Source organism: Suncus etruscus, chromosome 1, assembly GCF_024139225.1.
Source record: "Suncus etruscus isolate mSunEtr1 chromosome 1, mSunEtr1.pri.cur, whole genome shotgun sequence".
Taxonomy (NCBI): Eukaryota; Metazoa; Chordata; class Mammalia; order Eulipotyphla; family Soricidae; genus Suncus; species Suncus etruscus.
Genome location: NC_064848.1, coordinates 187,080,175 through 187,095,900, shown reverse-complemented (window position 1 = coordinate 187,095,900; position 15,726 = coordinate 187,080,175). Strand labels below are relative to the sequence as shown.

General features: G+C 45.2%; 1 protein-coding gene across 1 annotated transcript in view; it reads left to right on the top strand.

Annotated features, from left to right (window-relative positions):
• IKZF3 (IKAROS family zinc finger 3) overlaps positions 1-15,726 on the top strand; it is a 98,580-nt gene that overhangs the window by 64,553 nt on the left and 18,301 nt on the right. The window contains exons 4-6 of the mRNA XM_049766910.1: positions 170-430; positions 2,905-3,072; positions 7,981-8,094. Of these exons, the coding sequence (XP_049622867.1) occupies positions 170-430; positions 2,905-3,072; positions 7,981-8,094 (543 nt within the window). The remainder of the gene's footprint in view (positions 1-169; positions 431-2,904; positions 3,073-7,980; positions 8,095-15,726) is intronic.

Here is a 15,726-nt window from a genome sequence, read left to right as displayed (position 1 = left end):
CCTATCTGGGACTCTGACACCACACAGGAATGAGCATCTTCATAGGTTTTATTCTTTTATTTTTCTTTGTTGATGTAGCCTGCTCTGTTTTCTTTCTGCAGCCTTGAATTGTCAATTTGCTCCTGCCTAATGTAATCATTGCTCACTTCTGGCCTTTTCTTGCCTGCAGATAATTCGATGAAAGTGAAAGATGAATACAGTGAAAGGGAAGAAACTGTTCTAAAGCCGGAGTCCATGGGAAATGCGGAAGAGTCTGAAATTCCCTACAACTATGCCAGAGACTATAATGACTATGACAACATTAAGTTGGAGAGGCACATGGTCGCCTATGAGAACAGCAGACCAGCCAGTGGGAAGATGAACTGTGACGTGTGTGGGTTATCCTGCATCAGCTTCAACGTCCTCATGGTGCACAAGCGGAGCCACACGGGTAAATAGAAAGTCCCCTTTCCCCACTCCTCAAACTGCTCTCTGGTCACTCAGGGAGAAGTGAAGCCTTGTGATTTGGAAGCAACTTTGATTTTTCTCCTAGATTTCTGCCATCATCGCTTTCTCCACATTTCCATTTGCCTGGGGACTTTTTATCTTTTTCTTTTTCTAAATTTTTACTTCAACTGGTCTTTGGTGACATCCTGCAAATGGGGTGAATTCATGACAGCAGAACACAGGTCTGGGTTCCTGGTCAGAGTTGAATTATGTAGGTTGCTTCTTAAACATCTTTTCTATATTTGGGCTTATAACTTTTTTTGTGTGTTTGTTTTTTTGGGGCCACACCTGGTGATGCTCAGGAGTTACTCCTGGCTATGCACTCAAATCACTCCTGGCTTGGGGGCCCATATGGGACGCCTGGGATCAAGCCAGGTTGGTCCAGAGTCGGTTGCATGCAAGGCAAATGCCCGATTGCTGTGCTATAGCTCTGGCCGCCAGACTTCTGACTTTTTAAAAAGTGGTTCATAGGGCCAGACAGATAGTGCAGAGGTTAAGGGCACGTGACCCACCCCAGTTCAATCCCTGGTACCCCATGGGGGTCTCTGAGCACCTCTAGAACTGGTCCCTGAGCACAGAGCCAGGAAGAAGTCCAAGCCCCACCCCCAAATCAAATGAAAGCAGATCACCTTAGCATATGGGGTTCAGATGTGGCAGATGAAAAGGATCTCGTTATTTTTAAGCAATATTTTTTAACTGAATCACTGTAAGATACAGTTACACAGTTGCTCACGATTGAATTTTACTCATACATTTTCAATACCATCTCCCCACCAGTGCATTTCCCACCACTGATGTTTTTTTTCAGTTTTCTTCCCACCTTCCCCCCTTGCCTACCGCCTACCTCTATGGAAAACATTTCTCTCTCTCTCTCTCTCTCTCTCTCTCTCTCTCTCTCTCTCTCTCTCTCTCTCTCTCTCTTCTCTCTCTCTCTCTCTCTCACAGTGGTTTGCAATATTGTAACTGAATCATGTGTATTACTTTACCTCCTTTCAGCACCATTTCTCTCTCTCTCTCTCTCTCTCTCTCTCTCTCTCTCTCTCTCTCTCTCTCTCTCTCTCAGTGGTTTGCAATATTGTAACTGAATCATGTGTATTACTTTACCTCCTTTCAGCACCCAGTTCCCAGTTCTTGTCCAGAGTGATCATTTCCAACTGTCATTTTCCTCTAATATTTGTGGCAAGCTTCCTACATTGGCCTGGTCCTTCTGGGTATTATTATAATACTATCTTTAGTATTTTTCTCAGCACAATACTCTCCATATCCATAAAGAATCTCAGTTTTTTTTGTTTGTTTTTGGGCCACTCCTGACTTTTTGCTCAGAAATTACGCTGGCAGGCTTGGGGACCAAATGGATTGCCAGGGATCAAATCCGGGTTGGCTGCATGCAAGGCCTACCTGCTGTGTTATCACTCCGGCCCCAAAGGATCTTATATTTTTGTTTTTTTTTTTTTTGTTTTTGTTTGTGGGTCACACCCAGCAGCGCTCAGGGGTTACTCCTGGCTCTATGCTCAGAAAGCGCTCCTGACAGGCACAGGGAACCATATGGGATGTCAGAATTTGAACCATCGTCCTTCTGTGTGCAAAGCAAATGCTGTGCTATCTCTCCAGCCCAGGATCTCATTTTGTTGTTGTTGTTGTTTTGTTTTTTTTTTTTTGCATCACACCTGGCAGTTCTCAGGGGTTATTCCTGGCTCTGCACTCAGAAATTGCCCCTGGCAGGCACAGGGGACCATATGAGATGCCGGGATTCGAACCACCATCCTTCTGCATGCAAGAAAAACGCCTTACCTCCATGCTATCTCTCTGGCCCAGGATCTCGTTTTTTTAAAGAGCAGTTTTAAAAAACTTATCTTCAGACTGGACAGAAGGTATGGCCAAGTAATAGAGAGGAGGCTGGTATGGAGGAAGCCTATCCCTATCTTGCATGCCCCCCCTCTGGGAGTGACCCCTACAACAAAAAAGTATGCAGACAATAAGCAGGCAGTCTGTGGAAAAGAAGCAGCACCCCCTGAGCCCGGTGAATCATCTGCTGTCACCTAAGAAGACTTTGCAAACGAAGGCTGGGGGAGTCTGGGTCTGAGACGGTCCCTGAAGTTCTGTTCAAAAGCAGGTCAAAGTAATAGGAAAACTCGGCCTCTAGAAAGTACTTCTGAAGAGACGATGGTTTCTTTGCTCTGATCAAAGACAAGAGGTTCCCTAAACAGTTTCCCATGGGGGACTTTTTCTCATAGAAATGGAGGCTGTAGGCAGGAACCAATTTGTGCCAGCTGTATCTACAACTTCCATCTTATCCTTGTACCCCACATGTGTGTCCAGGATGCACGTTTGCTCTGGGCAGGCATCTCATCTGCATTCCCTGGGGGATGAAAAATCTCATTTTTTGGTCTTTTTTTTTTTTTTTTTTTCTCTTTAAAGGTGAACGCCCGTTCCAGTGCAATCAATGTGGGGCATCTTTTACTCAGAAAGGTAACCTCCTCCGCCACATAAAACTGCACACAGGGGAAAAACCTTTCAAGTGTCACCTCTGCAACTACGCCTGCCAGAGAAGAGATGCGCTCACAGGTCACCTGAGGACACACTCTGGTGAGTGGGAGTACTGAGCCCTGCGCCTGTCCCTCCGCTCCCTAGAGCCTTTGCAGAAACTGGAAAGAGTTAAGGAGGAGGTCTCCATCCGTCATTCCTGCTTGGGAGGGTTACAACAGCAGAGACCTCCAGGGCTAATTACCCTTCCATTAAGGCATTAATTGCTCTCCGTCTGGCTCACTGGGGGTGATCATCACCTCCCCATTCTCTCTCCCCTCCAGAGCCCCACAGCCAGAGGAAGGGCCTGTCCCATAGAAATGCTTCTTTGATTTTGGCACACACACACACACACACACACACACACACACACACACACACACACACGCACGCATGCACACGCACACACACACACTGTTTATGCAGAAGTTGCACTGTTTGTCAAGGATCAAAAAAACCAAACTGAAATAATTAAAAAAACAAAAAAAACTGGGGCTGGAGAGATAGCACAGTGGTAGGGCGTTTGCTTTACACAGTTGATCCAGGATGGAGGGTGGTTCGAAGCCTGGCATCCCATATGGTCCCCTCAGACAGAAGTGATTTCTGAGCTCAGAGCCAGGAGTAACTCCTGAGTGCTGCTGGGTGTGACCCCAAAACAAAATGAACTGGCTTAAAAAAAATGACTGTTTTGGGATTGCTTGGAACTTTACTGTGCTACGTTTAAGAAGATGGAGGTGATTCAGATAAGATTCAGATAATCTGGATTAAATTCTTCGAACGAGTTTTCTTCTGGATAGGTTTAAATTATTATTTTTTGTTTGTTTTTTGGGGCCACACCCATTTGATGCTCAGGGATGGGTTACTCCTGGCTAAGCGCTCAGAAATTGCCCCTGGCTTGGGGGGACCATATGGGACGCCTGGGGATCGAACCTTGGTCCTTCCTTGGCTAGAGCTTGCAAGGCAGACACCTTACCTCTAGTGCCAGCTCACCGACACCGGTTTAAATTATTTTTAGCCTCTAAAGAATAAGCAGAAGAGCTAGATAGAAAGATAGGACAGATGTGTGATTAAATAGTACTTGCCTTGCACATGGCCAACCCAGGTTCAATCTCCAGCATCCCAGATGGCCTCCTGAACACTGCTAGGTGTAATTCCTGAGCACAGAGCCAAAAGAAATCCTGAAGGGACCTGAGAGATAGTATAGCGGTAGGACATTTGTCTTGCACACAGCTGACCCAGGATGGACCTGGGTTCAATCCCTGCCATCCCATATGGTCCCCAAGCCAGGAACGATTTTTGAGTGCATAGCCAGGAGTAACTCCTGAGGGTCACAGGGTATGGCCAAAAACAAAAAACAAACAAACAAAAAAACCCACCAAAAACAAAAACCAACAACAACAACCAAAAGAAACCCCTGAGCATTGCAGGGGTTGGCCCCCAGACTAAAACCAAACTCAAACAAAAAACATAAGCAGAAATAAAATGTATAAAAATCTTTGCTTTGGGGGCCGGGCGGTGGCGCTCGAGGTAAGGTGCCTGCCTTACCTGCGCTAGCCTAGGAGACGGACCGCGGTTCGATCCCCCGGTGTCCCATATGGTCCCCCAAGCCAGGAGCGACTTCTGAGCGCATAGCCAGGAGTAACCCCTGAGCGTCACCGGGTGTGGCCCAAAAACAAAAACAAACAAAAAAAAAAAATCTTTGCTTTGATGTTTTCACCTCTTTTATGACCAATAATATAATACATATATTATATATGTAAACTTTTCTGCTAGAAAAAGAAGGCAATTTATTTTCACGTTTGAACCTCTTTTTCTTGAGGCTTTCTGACAAAATCTGGATTAAAAATTAAAAAAAAAAAAAGTTTATCTTGATGTCAAGCCATAGCTATTGTGTTACCTAAGTCTACAGCCCAGAGCCTACAACAGATCAAGTCAGAGCCTAGGGATTATTAGGTCAGTTGTAGCCAAACCCACCAGCAGGGATCAGATGTGTGTGTGGGGGGGTGGGGGGGGAAGGGTTTCTCTTTTCATTTTTTGGAGAGGAGGCATCTTCAGCCATGCCTGGAGGTAGTTCTCAGCTTGGGATCCTGAATCTTTGGCATGCAAAGCCTGAGCTTAGCTACCGAGTCATCTCCCCTGTCTCAAGAAGGATTTCTTTGACAGTTCATTTTTCAAAGTCATGAATTATGACTGAGTTTGAGGTTTTTGCCTTGCAGGCAACTGGCGCAGGTTCAATCCCTGGCACCTCACGTCCCAGCATATATGACCCCCAAAATAAAAAAAAGACTTGAGTTTTGGTCCCTCAAATTAGAATTGTGCTCTTTTGTTGCCTTTTGAGTTACAATAAAACAACAGTCTTTTTTTTGTTTGTTTGTTTGTTTTTGTTTTTGTTTTTTTGGGTCACACTGGCAGTGCTCAAGGGGTTACTTCTGACTCTATGCACAGAAATCGATCCTGGCAGGCTCAGGGGACCATATGGGATGCCGGGATTCAAACAACTGACCTGCATGCAAGGCAAACACGTTACCTCCATGCTATCTCTCCGGCCTCAAACAATCGTCTTTTTAAAGACAGATTCCAAACGCTTAATATCTTATTCTTGTTGTTGGTTTGGGGGCCACACTTGGCAATACTCAGGGGTTAATCCTGGCTCTTCATTCAGGAATTATTCTTGATGGTACTCAGGGGATCATATGTAGTGCCAGGGATCAATCCCAGATAGATTGCATGCAGGGCCAACACTGTACCTGCTACAACCCCCACACTGTTAACTTTTTGTTTGTTTGCTTATTTTGGGGCCACACCTGGCAGTGCTCAGGTGTTACTCCTGGTTTTGTGCTCAGGGATCATTCCTGTGCTGAGGAAATAATATGGGATATAGGGGATTGAACCTTGATCAGTCACGTGCAAGGCAAAAGCCCTACCCACTGTGCTATCACTCCAGCCCTCTAATATTGTTAACTGTAGTGAATCTGTACTCATTTATTTATTCAAATTGGGGGACCACACCCTAGCATGCTTAAGAGCTACTCTGACTCAATACTGTGAGGGGAATCACTCCCAATAGTGCTTAGGGGGCTGTGGGGTTATTGAAGATTAGACCCCAGTCTCCTGCATGTAAAGCCTGAGCTCAGTGCCTCTAGCCCTCTCTCAGGCCCAAGAGGAAGTAGTTTTATTTATTTATTTATTTATTTATTTATTTATTTATTTATTTATTTATTTATTTATTTTGGTTTTTGGGTCACACCCGGCAGTTCACAGGGGTTACTCCTGGCTCTGTGCTCAGAAATTGCTCCTGGCAGGCACGGGGACCATAGGGAATGCCAGGATTCGAAACACAGTCCATCCTGGATTGATTGCTTGCAAGGCAAATGCCCTACAGCTGTGCTATCTCTCTGGCCTGAGGAAGTCATTTTTGCAATGGATCCTCTTCTGCTACTCAGGTTACCTTCCATTTGCTCACTATGGTTTCTCCGTATAGCCCAGACTTTGCAAGGGGAAGCTAAATCTATCCACCCAAGGCACTGCCCACTGTGGGCCACACTGAGCCACACTGAGCGCCCGCCTCCTCTGGGCAGCAGCTTTCTCTCCCTTCAGCCAGATGGAGGGCACCGAACAGGGTATCTTTACCCAGTTGTTTTCCAATCACATGAATCTCCTCAAAGATAAAAAGGGGCTGGTATCTTTTTCTAAAGAAAGCAGCATGGAAGAAAGAAGAAAGAAAGAAAAGAAAGAAAGAAAGAAAAAGAAAGAAAGAAAGAAAGAAAGAAAGAAAGAAAGAAAGAAAGAAAGAAAGAAAGAAAGAAAGAAAGAAAGAAAGAAAGAAAGAAAGAAAGAAAGAAAGAAAGAAAGAAAGAAAGAAAGAAAGAAAGAAAGAAAGCAGCATGGGCCGGAGAGATAGCATGGAGGTAGGGTGTTTGCCTCGCATGCAGAAGGGCAGTGGTTCGAATTCCGGCATCCCATATGGTCCCCTGAACCTGCCAGGAGAGATTTCTGAGTCTAGAACCAGGAGTAACCCCTGAGTGCTGCCAGGTGTGACCAAAAACGAAAAACAAAATAAACAAAAAAAGAAAGCAGCATGAAGAGGCCAGAGTAATAGCACAGTGGTAAGGCATTTGCCTTGCACACAACCAACCCAGGAATAACCTGGGTTCAATTTCCGGCATCCCATATGGTCCCCTGAGCCTGCCAGGAGCGATTTCTGAGTGTAGAGCCAGGAAGAAGCCCTGAACGCCGCCGAATGTGGCCCCCCAAAACAAACAAAAAGAAGGCAGCCTGGGCTCTGGCTCCTAACATACAAAGTAAGTGATCAAGAATCACTAAATCAGAATCCCTTGGGGGTGTGTTGCAAATCAGCCCCTGATAAGGTTGACTGATGGAGGGATGGAGGATGAGGCCTTTCTCCTCCAGCTCAGACCACGAGTCTGTTACCCTGTTCAGCCGGCAGTTCTGAAGTGAATGCGGCGGGAAGAAAGCCAACATGCAGTCAGGCTTCTGAAGAAAACAGCTCTTTATTCCATGAAGAGGCCGAAGCCAAAAGGCCTAAGAATAGGCCCCAGGAAAAAAGCCCCTCAACTTCCACAGAGCCTTGCTTTTATGCCCCAGAATCAGGTACCACCCAATGGTGGGAGCAGAATCAGGAACTACCCTAGGGTGGGGGCAGAATGCCAGGTCACACCTAGGGTAGGGCACAATCACCCATCAGGGTAGGGTCAGTAACATAATAATCTCATAAAAATGTTTACATACACAACAGGGGTGGTTCACTCTCCTTTAAATGCCCCAAAAGATGATCTGTTATGGACTGCACCCTCATTGCAGTGTATTCAACATACAAGTTAACATGGATGCAGAAGTAGCCAGTCTCATGTAGCTTGGGGTTTTCTTGTTCCTCCTTCTGGAGAGAGGCCACAATACCCAAGACCCCCTTTGTGCTGCTCCCCCCTGAGTGTTCTCTATTCATGCTTTCAGTGGAGAAACCCTATAAATGTGAGTTTTGTGGGAGGAGTTACAAGCAGAGAAGTTCCCTTGAGGAGCACAAGGAACGCTGCCGGACATTCCTTCAGAGCGACCTGGCTGAGACGGGTGAGTTCCTCCTCTTCCTACCCCACCATGTGCACACACACATGTACATGTATGCATACATATGGTGCACACCGCTTCTGCCAGCAGAGCTCAATGAGACAGGAAGGCCTGCCCAAGTGGAGCTTCTCTCTCTTTTTATTGTTTTGTCTTTCTTGTTTATTTTTGTTTTGGGGCAATACCTGTCTGCGCTCAGTGGTTACCCTTGTCTTTGGGCTCAGAAATCACTCCTGGCAGGCTCAGGGACTATAGAGGATGCCAGGGATTGAACCCTGGTCAACTGTATGCAAGGAAAACACCCTACCAGTTGTGCTATGGCTCCTGCCCTGAAGCTTCTTTTAATGGGAAAAGACAAACCATACAAAGTAAGTGACTTTCTGAGTCTTTTAGAAGACAGTGCTCTGCTGAGAAAAATCAAGCAGCCAAGGAGCTGGCAAAGGCCTGGAGCATGTCCTTTGCGTGCTGGAACACCAGGTTCAGATCCTGGCACCACATGGTCCTGAGTCTTGCCAGGCATAGTCCCAAAAGGGAAGGAAAAGATAGAGAAGCAAATTGAGGGCTGCAGGTGAGTGCTGCAGGGAAAGCTTCTCCAAGTGGCATTTTAATTGACTTCACAGGAAGAGGAAGCCTGCCCATGACTAGGAATAGGAGGTGCAAAGGCCTGGGGCTTGCATTTGAAGAAACATAAGTAGTTTGTGTCTGGAGCAGTGAGAAATGGGACAGGAGGCCAGTCAGAGTCTGGGAAGTCAGATCTTATCAGACTCTGGAGGGCATTGAAAAAAACTGGCTTTGACTTTGAGTAAAACTGAGAATGTTCAGAGTGTTTTGATCAGAGAAGTGGTGTGATAGGCTGGCTCACTTGAAAACAATCATTCTACTTGCAGTGGAAAATAGAACAGATATTTTTGAGGGAGGTTACACCTGGCAGTGCTCAGGGTGTACTACTGACTCTGTGCACAGGGATCACTTCTGGCAGGGTTTAGGGGAGCTTATGGGATGCCAGAGCTCGAACCTGGGCTGGCTACATGCAAGGCAAGCACACTACCCACTGTACACTCTCTCTGGTCCTGAATAGATAATTTTTGGGGTAAGATTGGGGAATCTGGGTAGAATGCCATGACAAAATAAGTAAGAGAAATGGTTTTTTGGTCACAAGAGAAACAGTGAGAAATGGTCTCATTGGCTCAATTTTTAAAGTAGAGCCAACAGAATCTCCTATTACACTAATACAAATATGATGAAGAAGGAACCAAAGAGGCAGAGCAAGCAGAGGGCGAGGGTGAGGACAGTCATGAGAATTGCAGCAGGGGCCGGTAAACATTTGCCTTGCATGTGGTTGATGCAGGTTCCATCCCCAGAATCCCATATGGTCCCCCAAATCTTCCAGGTCTGATACTTGAGTGCAGAACCAGGAGTAAACCCTGATCACTGCTGTGTGTGACTCCACCCCCACAAGAAAACCTGCAGCAGTCCCCTTCATGACATCAATTCATTCAATGCCCCCTATTTATACAAAGGGAAAAGATCAGTTCCTATAGGAATGGGGTGGAAGGTGTCCTGGGAAGGAAGGTTGTTTTGTCTGAACACCCTGAGCTATCAAGATAGCACACCCCTGGTGGGAATAAGCAGGTAAGAGAATTAAAGGAATGAATGAATTTGTGAGTGAATGAATGAATATTGTGTAGTCAGTTGACAAAAATCTTGAGAATTCACCATACTGGCATCTTCTTTGCCTGTGGCCCCAAATCCTATCATTGTCTATTCAGATGCTTATGGGGGTTCCGCATGCTTGGCTTTGGGAAGTTCCTCTTCTACTCAAGAGTTTTGAAGTGGTGCCTAGTGACAGTTGGTTGACACACGGAATATCTGTCCAGAGATCAGCTGTGGCTTTAGGCCCTTTTCTTCTTTCAGGCGAGGCTGCCTGAAGTGTTTGGTGTCACCTCTGTGCAACTGCCCTCTGTCTCATCCCAGGGACATCCACCTGCTCTGCCATTTGGGTTGTCTGGCATTTGTCCCTGGGGGCTGGAACTGCTGTGGGCTCATGGCCTCGTGGGATGTGATCTGGGTCAGCAGTACTGTTGAATATTCAGGACTTTCCAAAGCAGAACAGTCACAGCCACAGGACAGAGAGCGTGTGACATTCGGGAAGAGGGGAGTGAAAATCTTGTGGAGTTGAACTGAATCCGCTGTGAGTGAGATGTAACTTGGGTTCAGATAAAGCCCATTTCATGATGCTAGGAGCCAGCCAAATGAATTTTGTTGGTTCGCATGGTTGGTTCTCGCTGCTTCTGCTTTCTATCTTGATGGCACCGAGAGTTTTTATCAAGGAGTTGGATTTCCCCCTGATTTCTAAAGAGAAATGTTTTCTCTCTGAACTTGGGGTTGTGACATCGCCAGTGACATGCTGGAGGTTAGCCAGGTTATCTCGGGGCAGCGCGGTAACACTTCCTGGGAGAAATCCCTATGAGGAAGAAGTTATTTGAATACCCTAAAAGTTCAAATAGAGCTTTGGCTCCTCCCTCTACACTTTAGAAGTGAAGACATGAGATGAACCGTATACTCAGAGATTTCTTCTTTAAATATCAGTGGAAACTGGGGCCAGAACAATAGGACAGAGGTTAAGTGTCTTGCCTCACACTCAGCTAGCCCAGGTTTGCTCTTTGGCACCCCATCTGGTCTCCTGAGTCCTGTCAGGTTCGGTTGTTGAGTGTAGAGCCTGGAGGAAGCCCTGAAAATTACGGGGTAGTAACCAAAACTCAATAATAATCATTAATAATTAATAATAATGAGAGTCAGTCTGTTCAGGGCACTAAGTTCTAAGCCTGGCCAGCATTGGAACTCTCATAATTATCTTCTTGCCCCTTCCCTTTGTTTTAGTTTCAGCACCCAATTGGTTGTGGTGCCCCTGAACCACATCCCCACAGAGCAGACCCTGCCATTGAACTGCCCTCCCTCCCCTCTAGTCCCTGGTATACCTTGACCCTAGATATTCTCTGCATTTATGGAAGTAGCCTTTAATCAAAAAAGGCTTCTTTGTTTTTTCATTTGTTTGGGGTTTTTTTTTTTTGGTGTTTTGGGGTTACTCCTGGCTCTAGCTCAGAAATCGCTCCTGGCAGGGCTCAAGGGACCATATGGGGTGCTGAGGATTGAACCTGGATCAGCTGCATGCAAGGCAATCATCCTCCCTTTGTGCCATTGTACTGTCCCATCGTGCTACTCCAACCCCTAGTCTTTTATTTTTTGTTGCATTCTCTGTGTGCCAAGTTGAGTTGGAGCAGCTGGTAAAGATAAGGTTAAGGTTCTTCCTTTCCTGGAAGTACCATATTTTTTGTACCATAAGATGCGCTTTTTTCCCCCAAAAGATGCATCTTACGGAGCGAATGTCACCTGGAGCTGAAGCTTGAGTGCAGAGGAGGAGAGCTTCTAAAAACTATATGCATCTTACGGTCACGTGTGTCTTATGAAAAATATGGTACTCGTGGTCCAACCAATGAGTGAGCACTCGATTTGTTCATGGAACACCCAGTTCTAATAGAGACATTGGTGATGTTGCTATTTCCGTCCAAGTTTCTATACTGGACACATTAGGGAGATCAAGAGATTCCATTTCTGCCAGCTCAGTGGAATGTATATATGAAATCAGAATGAACATAGGCAATCATGAATTTCATTTTCTCATTAGCTTGATCTTTATTCCAGAAAGAGACTAACAGCTGGTATAGACATTCATTTAGCCTCATTTCACACAAATTATGAATACTTGGAGCGGCACATATTTTTGTATGACAGTGAGTTCTAGCAATAACAAGACTTTAAAAGTAATTGAATAATTATATTTATTTATGAATATTGGAGTCAGAAACCTTTTGTCTTCATTTTTATTGTTTCCGTGGAGCTAATACTGACATGCAGGTTTCAGGATAGAGTTCTATTTTTACCAAGAAGCAGATCAAAGAAAAAACAGTGTTTTCATGAGTTTGTTTTCCTAACTTGTTATTCTTGTTTAAAAATCAATACTTGTCAGGGGCCAGAGTGATAGTATAAGAGGGAAGGTACGTGGCTGTCTGCAGGTGGCCAATTTGAGTTTCATTCTCTGGCCACCCATGTGTTTCCCTAAGCACATTACAATTAGTCAGGAGTAATTCCTGGGTGCAGAAAAGAGAAACCCCTGAAAAACTCTGTATGCACCCACCCCCACCCCCCCCACCCCCGAGAAATCTGTACTGTCAGGCCAGGACTGTGATTCCAGGCTCTTACCTTGTGTGAGACCCTGGGTTCCATCCCCAGCACTGAAAAAAAAAAAAGTACTATTTTGAAGATGGGAGATAGCTCAAGTGGTAGAGCACATGCCTAGCATGTATGAGGTTATGGATTCAATGACCCCAAGCTCATGGTCCTCAAGTACTGGATGACCCTTCCATAATGCTTGGACCCCAAAGTCCTGCCAGCCTGAGCTCCAAACCATCAAGCCTGCACTACTTAGCAGGGCCTCTTGGGGAGTGGCTCTAGGCTCTCCAAGATCCTCTGGATGAAACCCCTATTTAAAAAAAAAATCAGGAGTCAGCTTGCTTTGCATACAACTGAACTGGGTTCCATCCCCGGTAATTGCCCATGGTCCCTTAAGGTGATTAGGGTTTCCCCTCAGCATCTCCAAGAGTAATCACTGAGTAGAGAGCCAGATATGGTCCCCTCAAGCCCTAAGTAAATAATTTTGAAGCAATTCTATTCTTCAATTCTATTCTAGTCTATTCTTAGCTAGTATTAATTCTATTGGTCTTAAAATGCAATATTTTTAAATTTTATTATTTTGTTATGCTTTGCTTTCACACCCAGTGGTGCTGAGGCCCTGCTCCTAGCCCATCATATATGATGTGGGGATTGAACACGTGCAAAATTGAACACAAGGTCAGCCACTTGCAAGGCAAGTACCTTAGCCCCCTGTATAATCGCTCCAGCTCCCAAAATGCAACTCTTTTATGTAACATTTTTCTTAGAACCTGCCTCAGTGGTTGAGAGCAATCTTGTGAGAATTCTTATTGCACAGTTAACACCTCTTTTGTTCCACTCTTTATTAGCTTATACCATATACCAAAAGAGACAGGAAGTAATGCCTTTTCATTGGGCTCCTTAATACTTCAAGACCTAATGAAGGATTTTGAACAAAAACCAAAGCACCACAGACCACATGGTTGAATCCGCAAGCACATTGAGATAGAAACTACATCCTGGAGACAGTGAATTCAACACCAGACAAACTTTTCATATTTGGGCAGAGACGAAAGTTTCCTATTCTGTAATCATATTCTCATATTAGCTTTGTCATTTTTTTCTTTTCTTTTTTTTTTTTTTTCTTTTTGAATTCAGATCATATTCAGCTGTGCTCAGGGACTACCCGCACCCCTGCATTCAGGGATTACTCCTAGTAGAGCTCAGGAGACCTTATGTGGAGGTGGGGATTGAGCTTGGGTCAGCCAAGTGTCTTATCTACTCTCCTATCTCCCCAACCCTTATCATTTATTCTTTTCAACATGTCTAACATCATTTGCTAACAAAAGCTAGTATGTCTGCTATGTGGAAAACAAATGATACAAAGGGAGACCTGGTTCAGAACTGTGTCTGCTGCCACACTTTACCTTGTGCCCTGTGTGAAGGACTCTGGCCAGGCCTGGACTCCCCACCCATCCTTGCATCACAAAACTGCCAAACACCACCAGGAACGGATTTCCTATTTTGTCACTGAAGTCCATTATCTTGTTCCCTTCCTATCTTGCCAAATTGGCTTTCCTCCACTTAAATTTCAGAGACATGATGTGGTGAAGATAACATGTCTAGACTGTATAAATAGACAGTTGGGTCCAAATGTGAAGCAGAAGACCATAGTCTTCCTATTTTCTTTTTTTTCCTTTTTAGTGTATAACCTTAGGACACACACACACACACACACACACACACACACACACACACACACACACACATCCCAGCCTTATCATCTCAGAAAGATGATCTAACAGCAGAGATAGTCTTTATGTCTAAAGGATGTTCATGACTTGAAATTGTGCTGTAGAGGGGACCAAAGATGAGGGTTTGGGGACAGTGGTACATTCAATGCCACTAAAATGTAAGCCCCTGCCTACCTCACTGGCTGACAAGAACACAGAGTGACTCACTAAGAATGAACTGGACTTTTGATCTAAGTTGATGTGTGCTACAAAGACTGAGATCTTAGAGCCTGTCATTTATTTGTGAAAATGATCAGGGAGCAGGAGATAGGGAGGGAGAATGGGACTCCCTCTCCCCAGATTTACTTCAGAGAATTTCTTTTGGTTTAACTCCAGTTTTGAAAAACAGGAGAATCTCCACCAATACGTACCTCAAATGATCTGTCTACCCATAAACTTCAGAGTCTGTATCTTGTAAAAGTCACGCATATTTTAAATGCATTCATTTTAGTCACTTGATTTACAGAGAAAAAGCTATCTAGAAATGACTGTCAAGATCAGATTGGGATAAGAGGTGGTAGCAGCAGGGATAAAAAGTGACTTTAGGGACCAGAATGATAGTGCAGTGGGCAGGTCGTTTACCTGACATGTGGCCCACTTAAAATCAAACTCTATATGGTTCCCCAGCTACTGCCAAGAGTGATTCCTGCATGCAGAGCCAGGAGTAAGCTGACCTCCAAACCAAAATACAAAATCATTTTTAAAAAAAATGTGAAAAGTGGGGGCCAGAGAGATAGCATGGAGGTAGAGCATTGGCCTTGCAAGCAGATTGACGGTGGTTCAAATCCCGGCATCCCATATGGTCCCCCGAGCCTGCCAGGAGCGATTTCTGAGCATAAAGCCAGGAGTAACCCCTGAGCACTGCTAGGTGTGACCCCAAAACAAAAAAAAATTGTAAAAAAGTGATGTTATCTCAGAAGGGTGTCATTTAGAGATATGCTCTAAGGATGTTATTTAGTGGACAAATCTCCTGTTAGCTATCTCCCAGATAGGGAGAACATTGAGAATGGTCTCAAAGACCCCTTGCTTGCCATAATTGACTCTGGCTTCAGGGAGATGTGGGCAGTGACAGCTGAGAGACAGGTGGGAAGTTACATGGGCAGCACTGCATCAGGACTGGGTCCTGTGAGGACACAGGTGGGCCTGGAGGTCTCCATTGGATACTACGTGAAGGGTCTTCTGGAGAACCCTAGAATAATGAGAGTTGGGGTTGGAGCAATAGTATAGCAAGCAGGTAGGGAGCTTGCTTTGCACACGACAGACCCATGTTTGATCCTCAACACCACATATGCCCCCCTAAGCCCACCAGGAATGATCTCTAAACACAGAGCCAGGAATAAAACATAAGTAGTGTATCCCCCCACACCAAAAAAAAAAAAAAAAAAAAAGAATAGTGGCACTGTCAGAACGAAGTGAAGGATCTCTGGGTTCTGTGTCACAAATCCCAGGCCCTCTTCTTTCTCTGCACCCGGGGCTCTGGGTCATGCCACATGTGATGGTGGTTTGTGTGAAAGGAAATCATCTCTGTGATAGTTTCCTGTCGGGGCCCTGAGACCTGGCCCACTGGGGAGCTGGACACATTAAGCCGGCAGCAGTGACTTGTCACCAAAGTGCCACCTGTTCTTTATGAGGATTG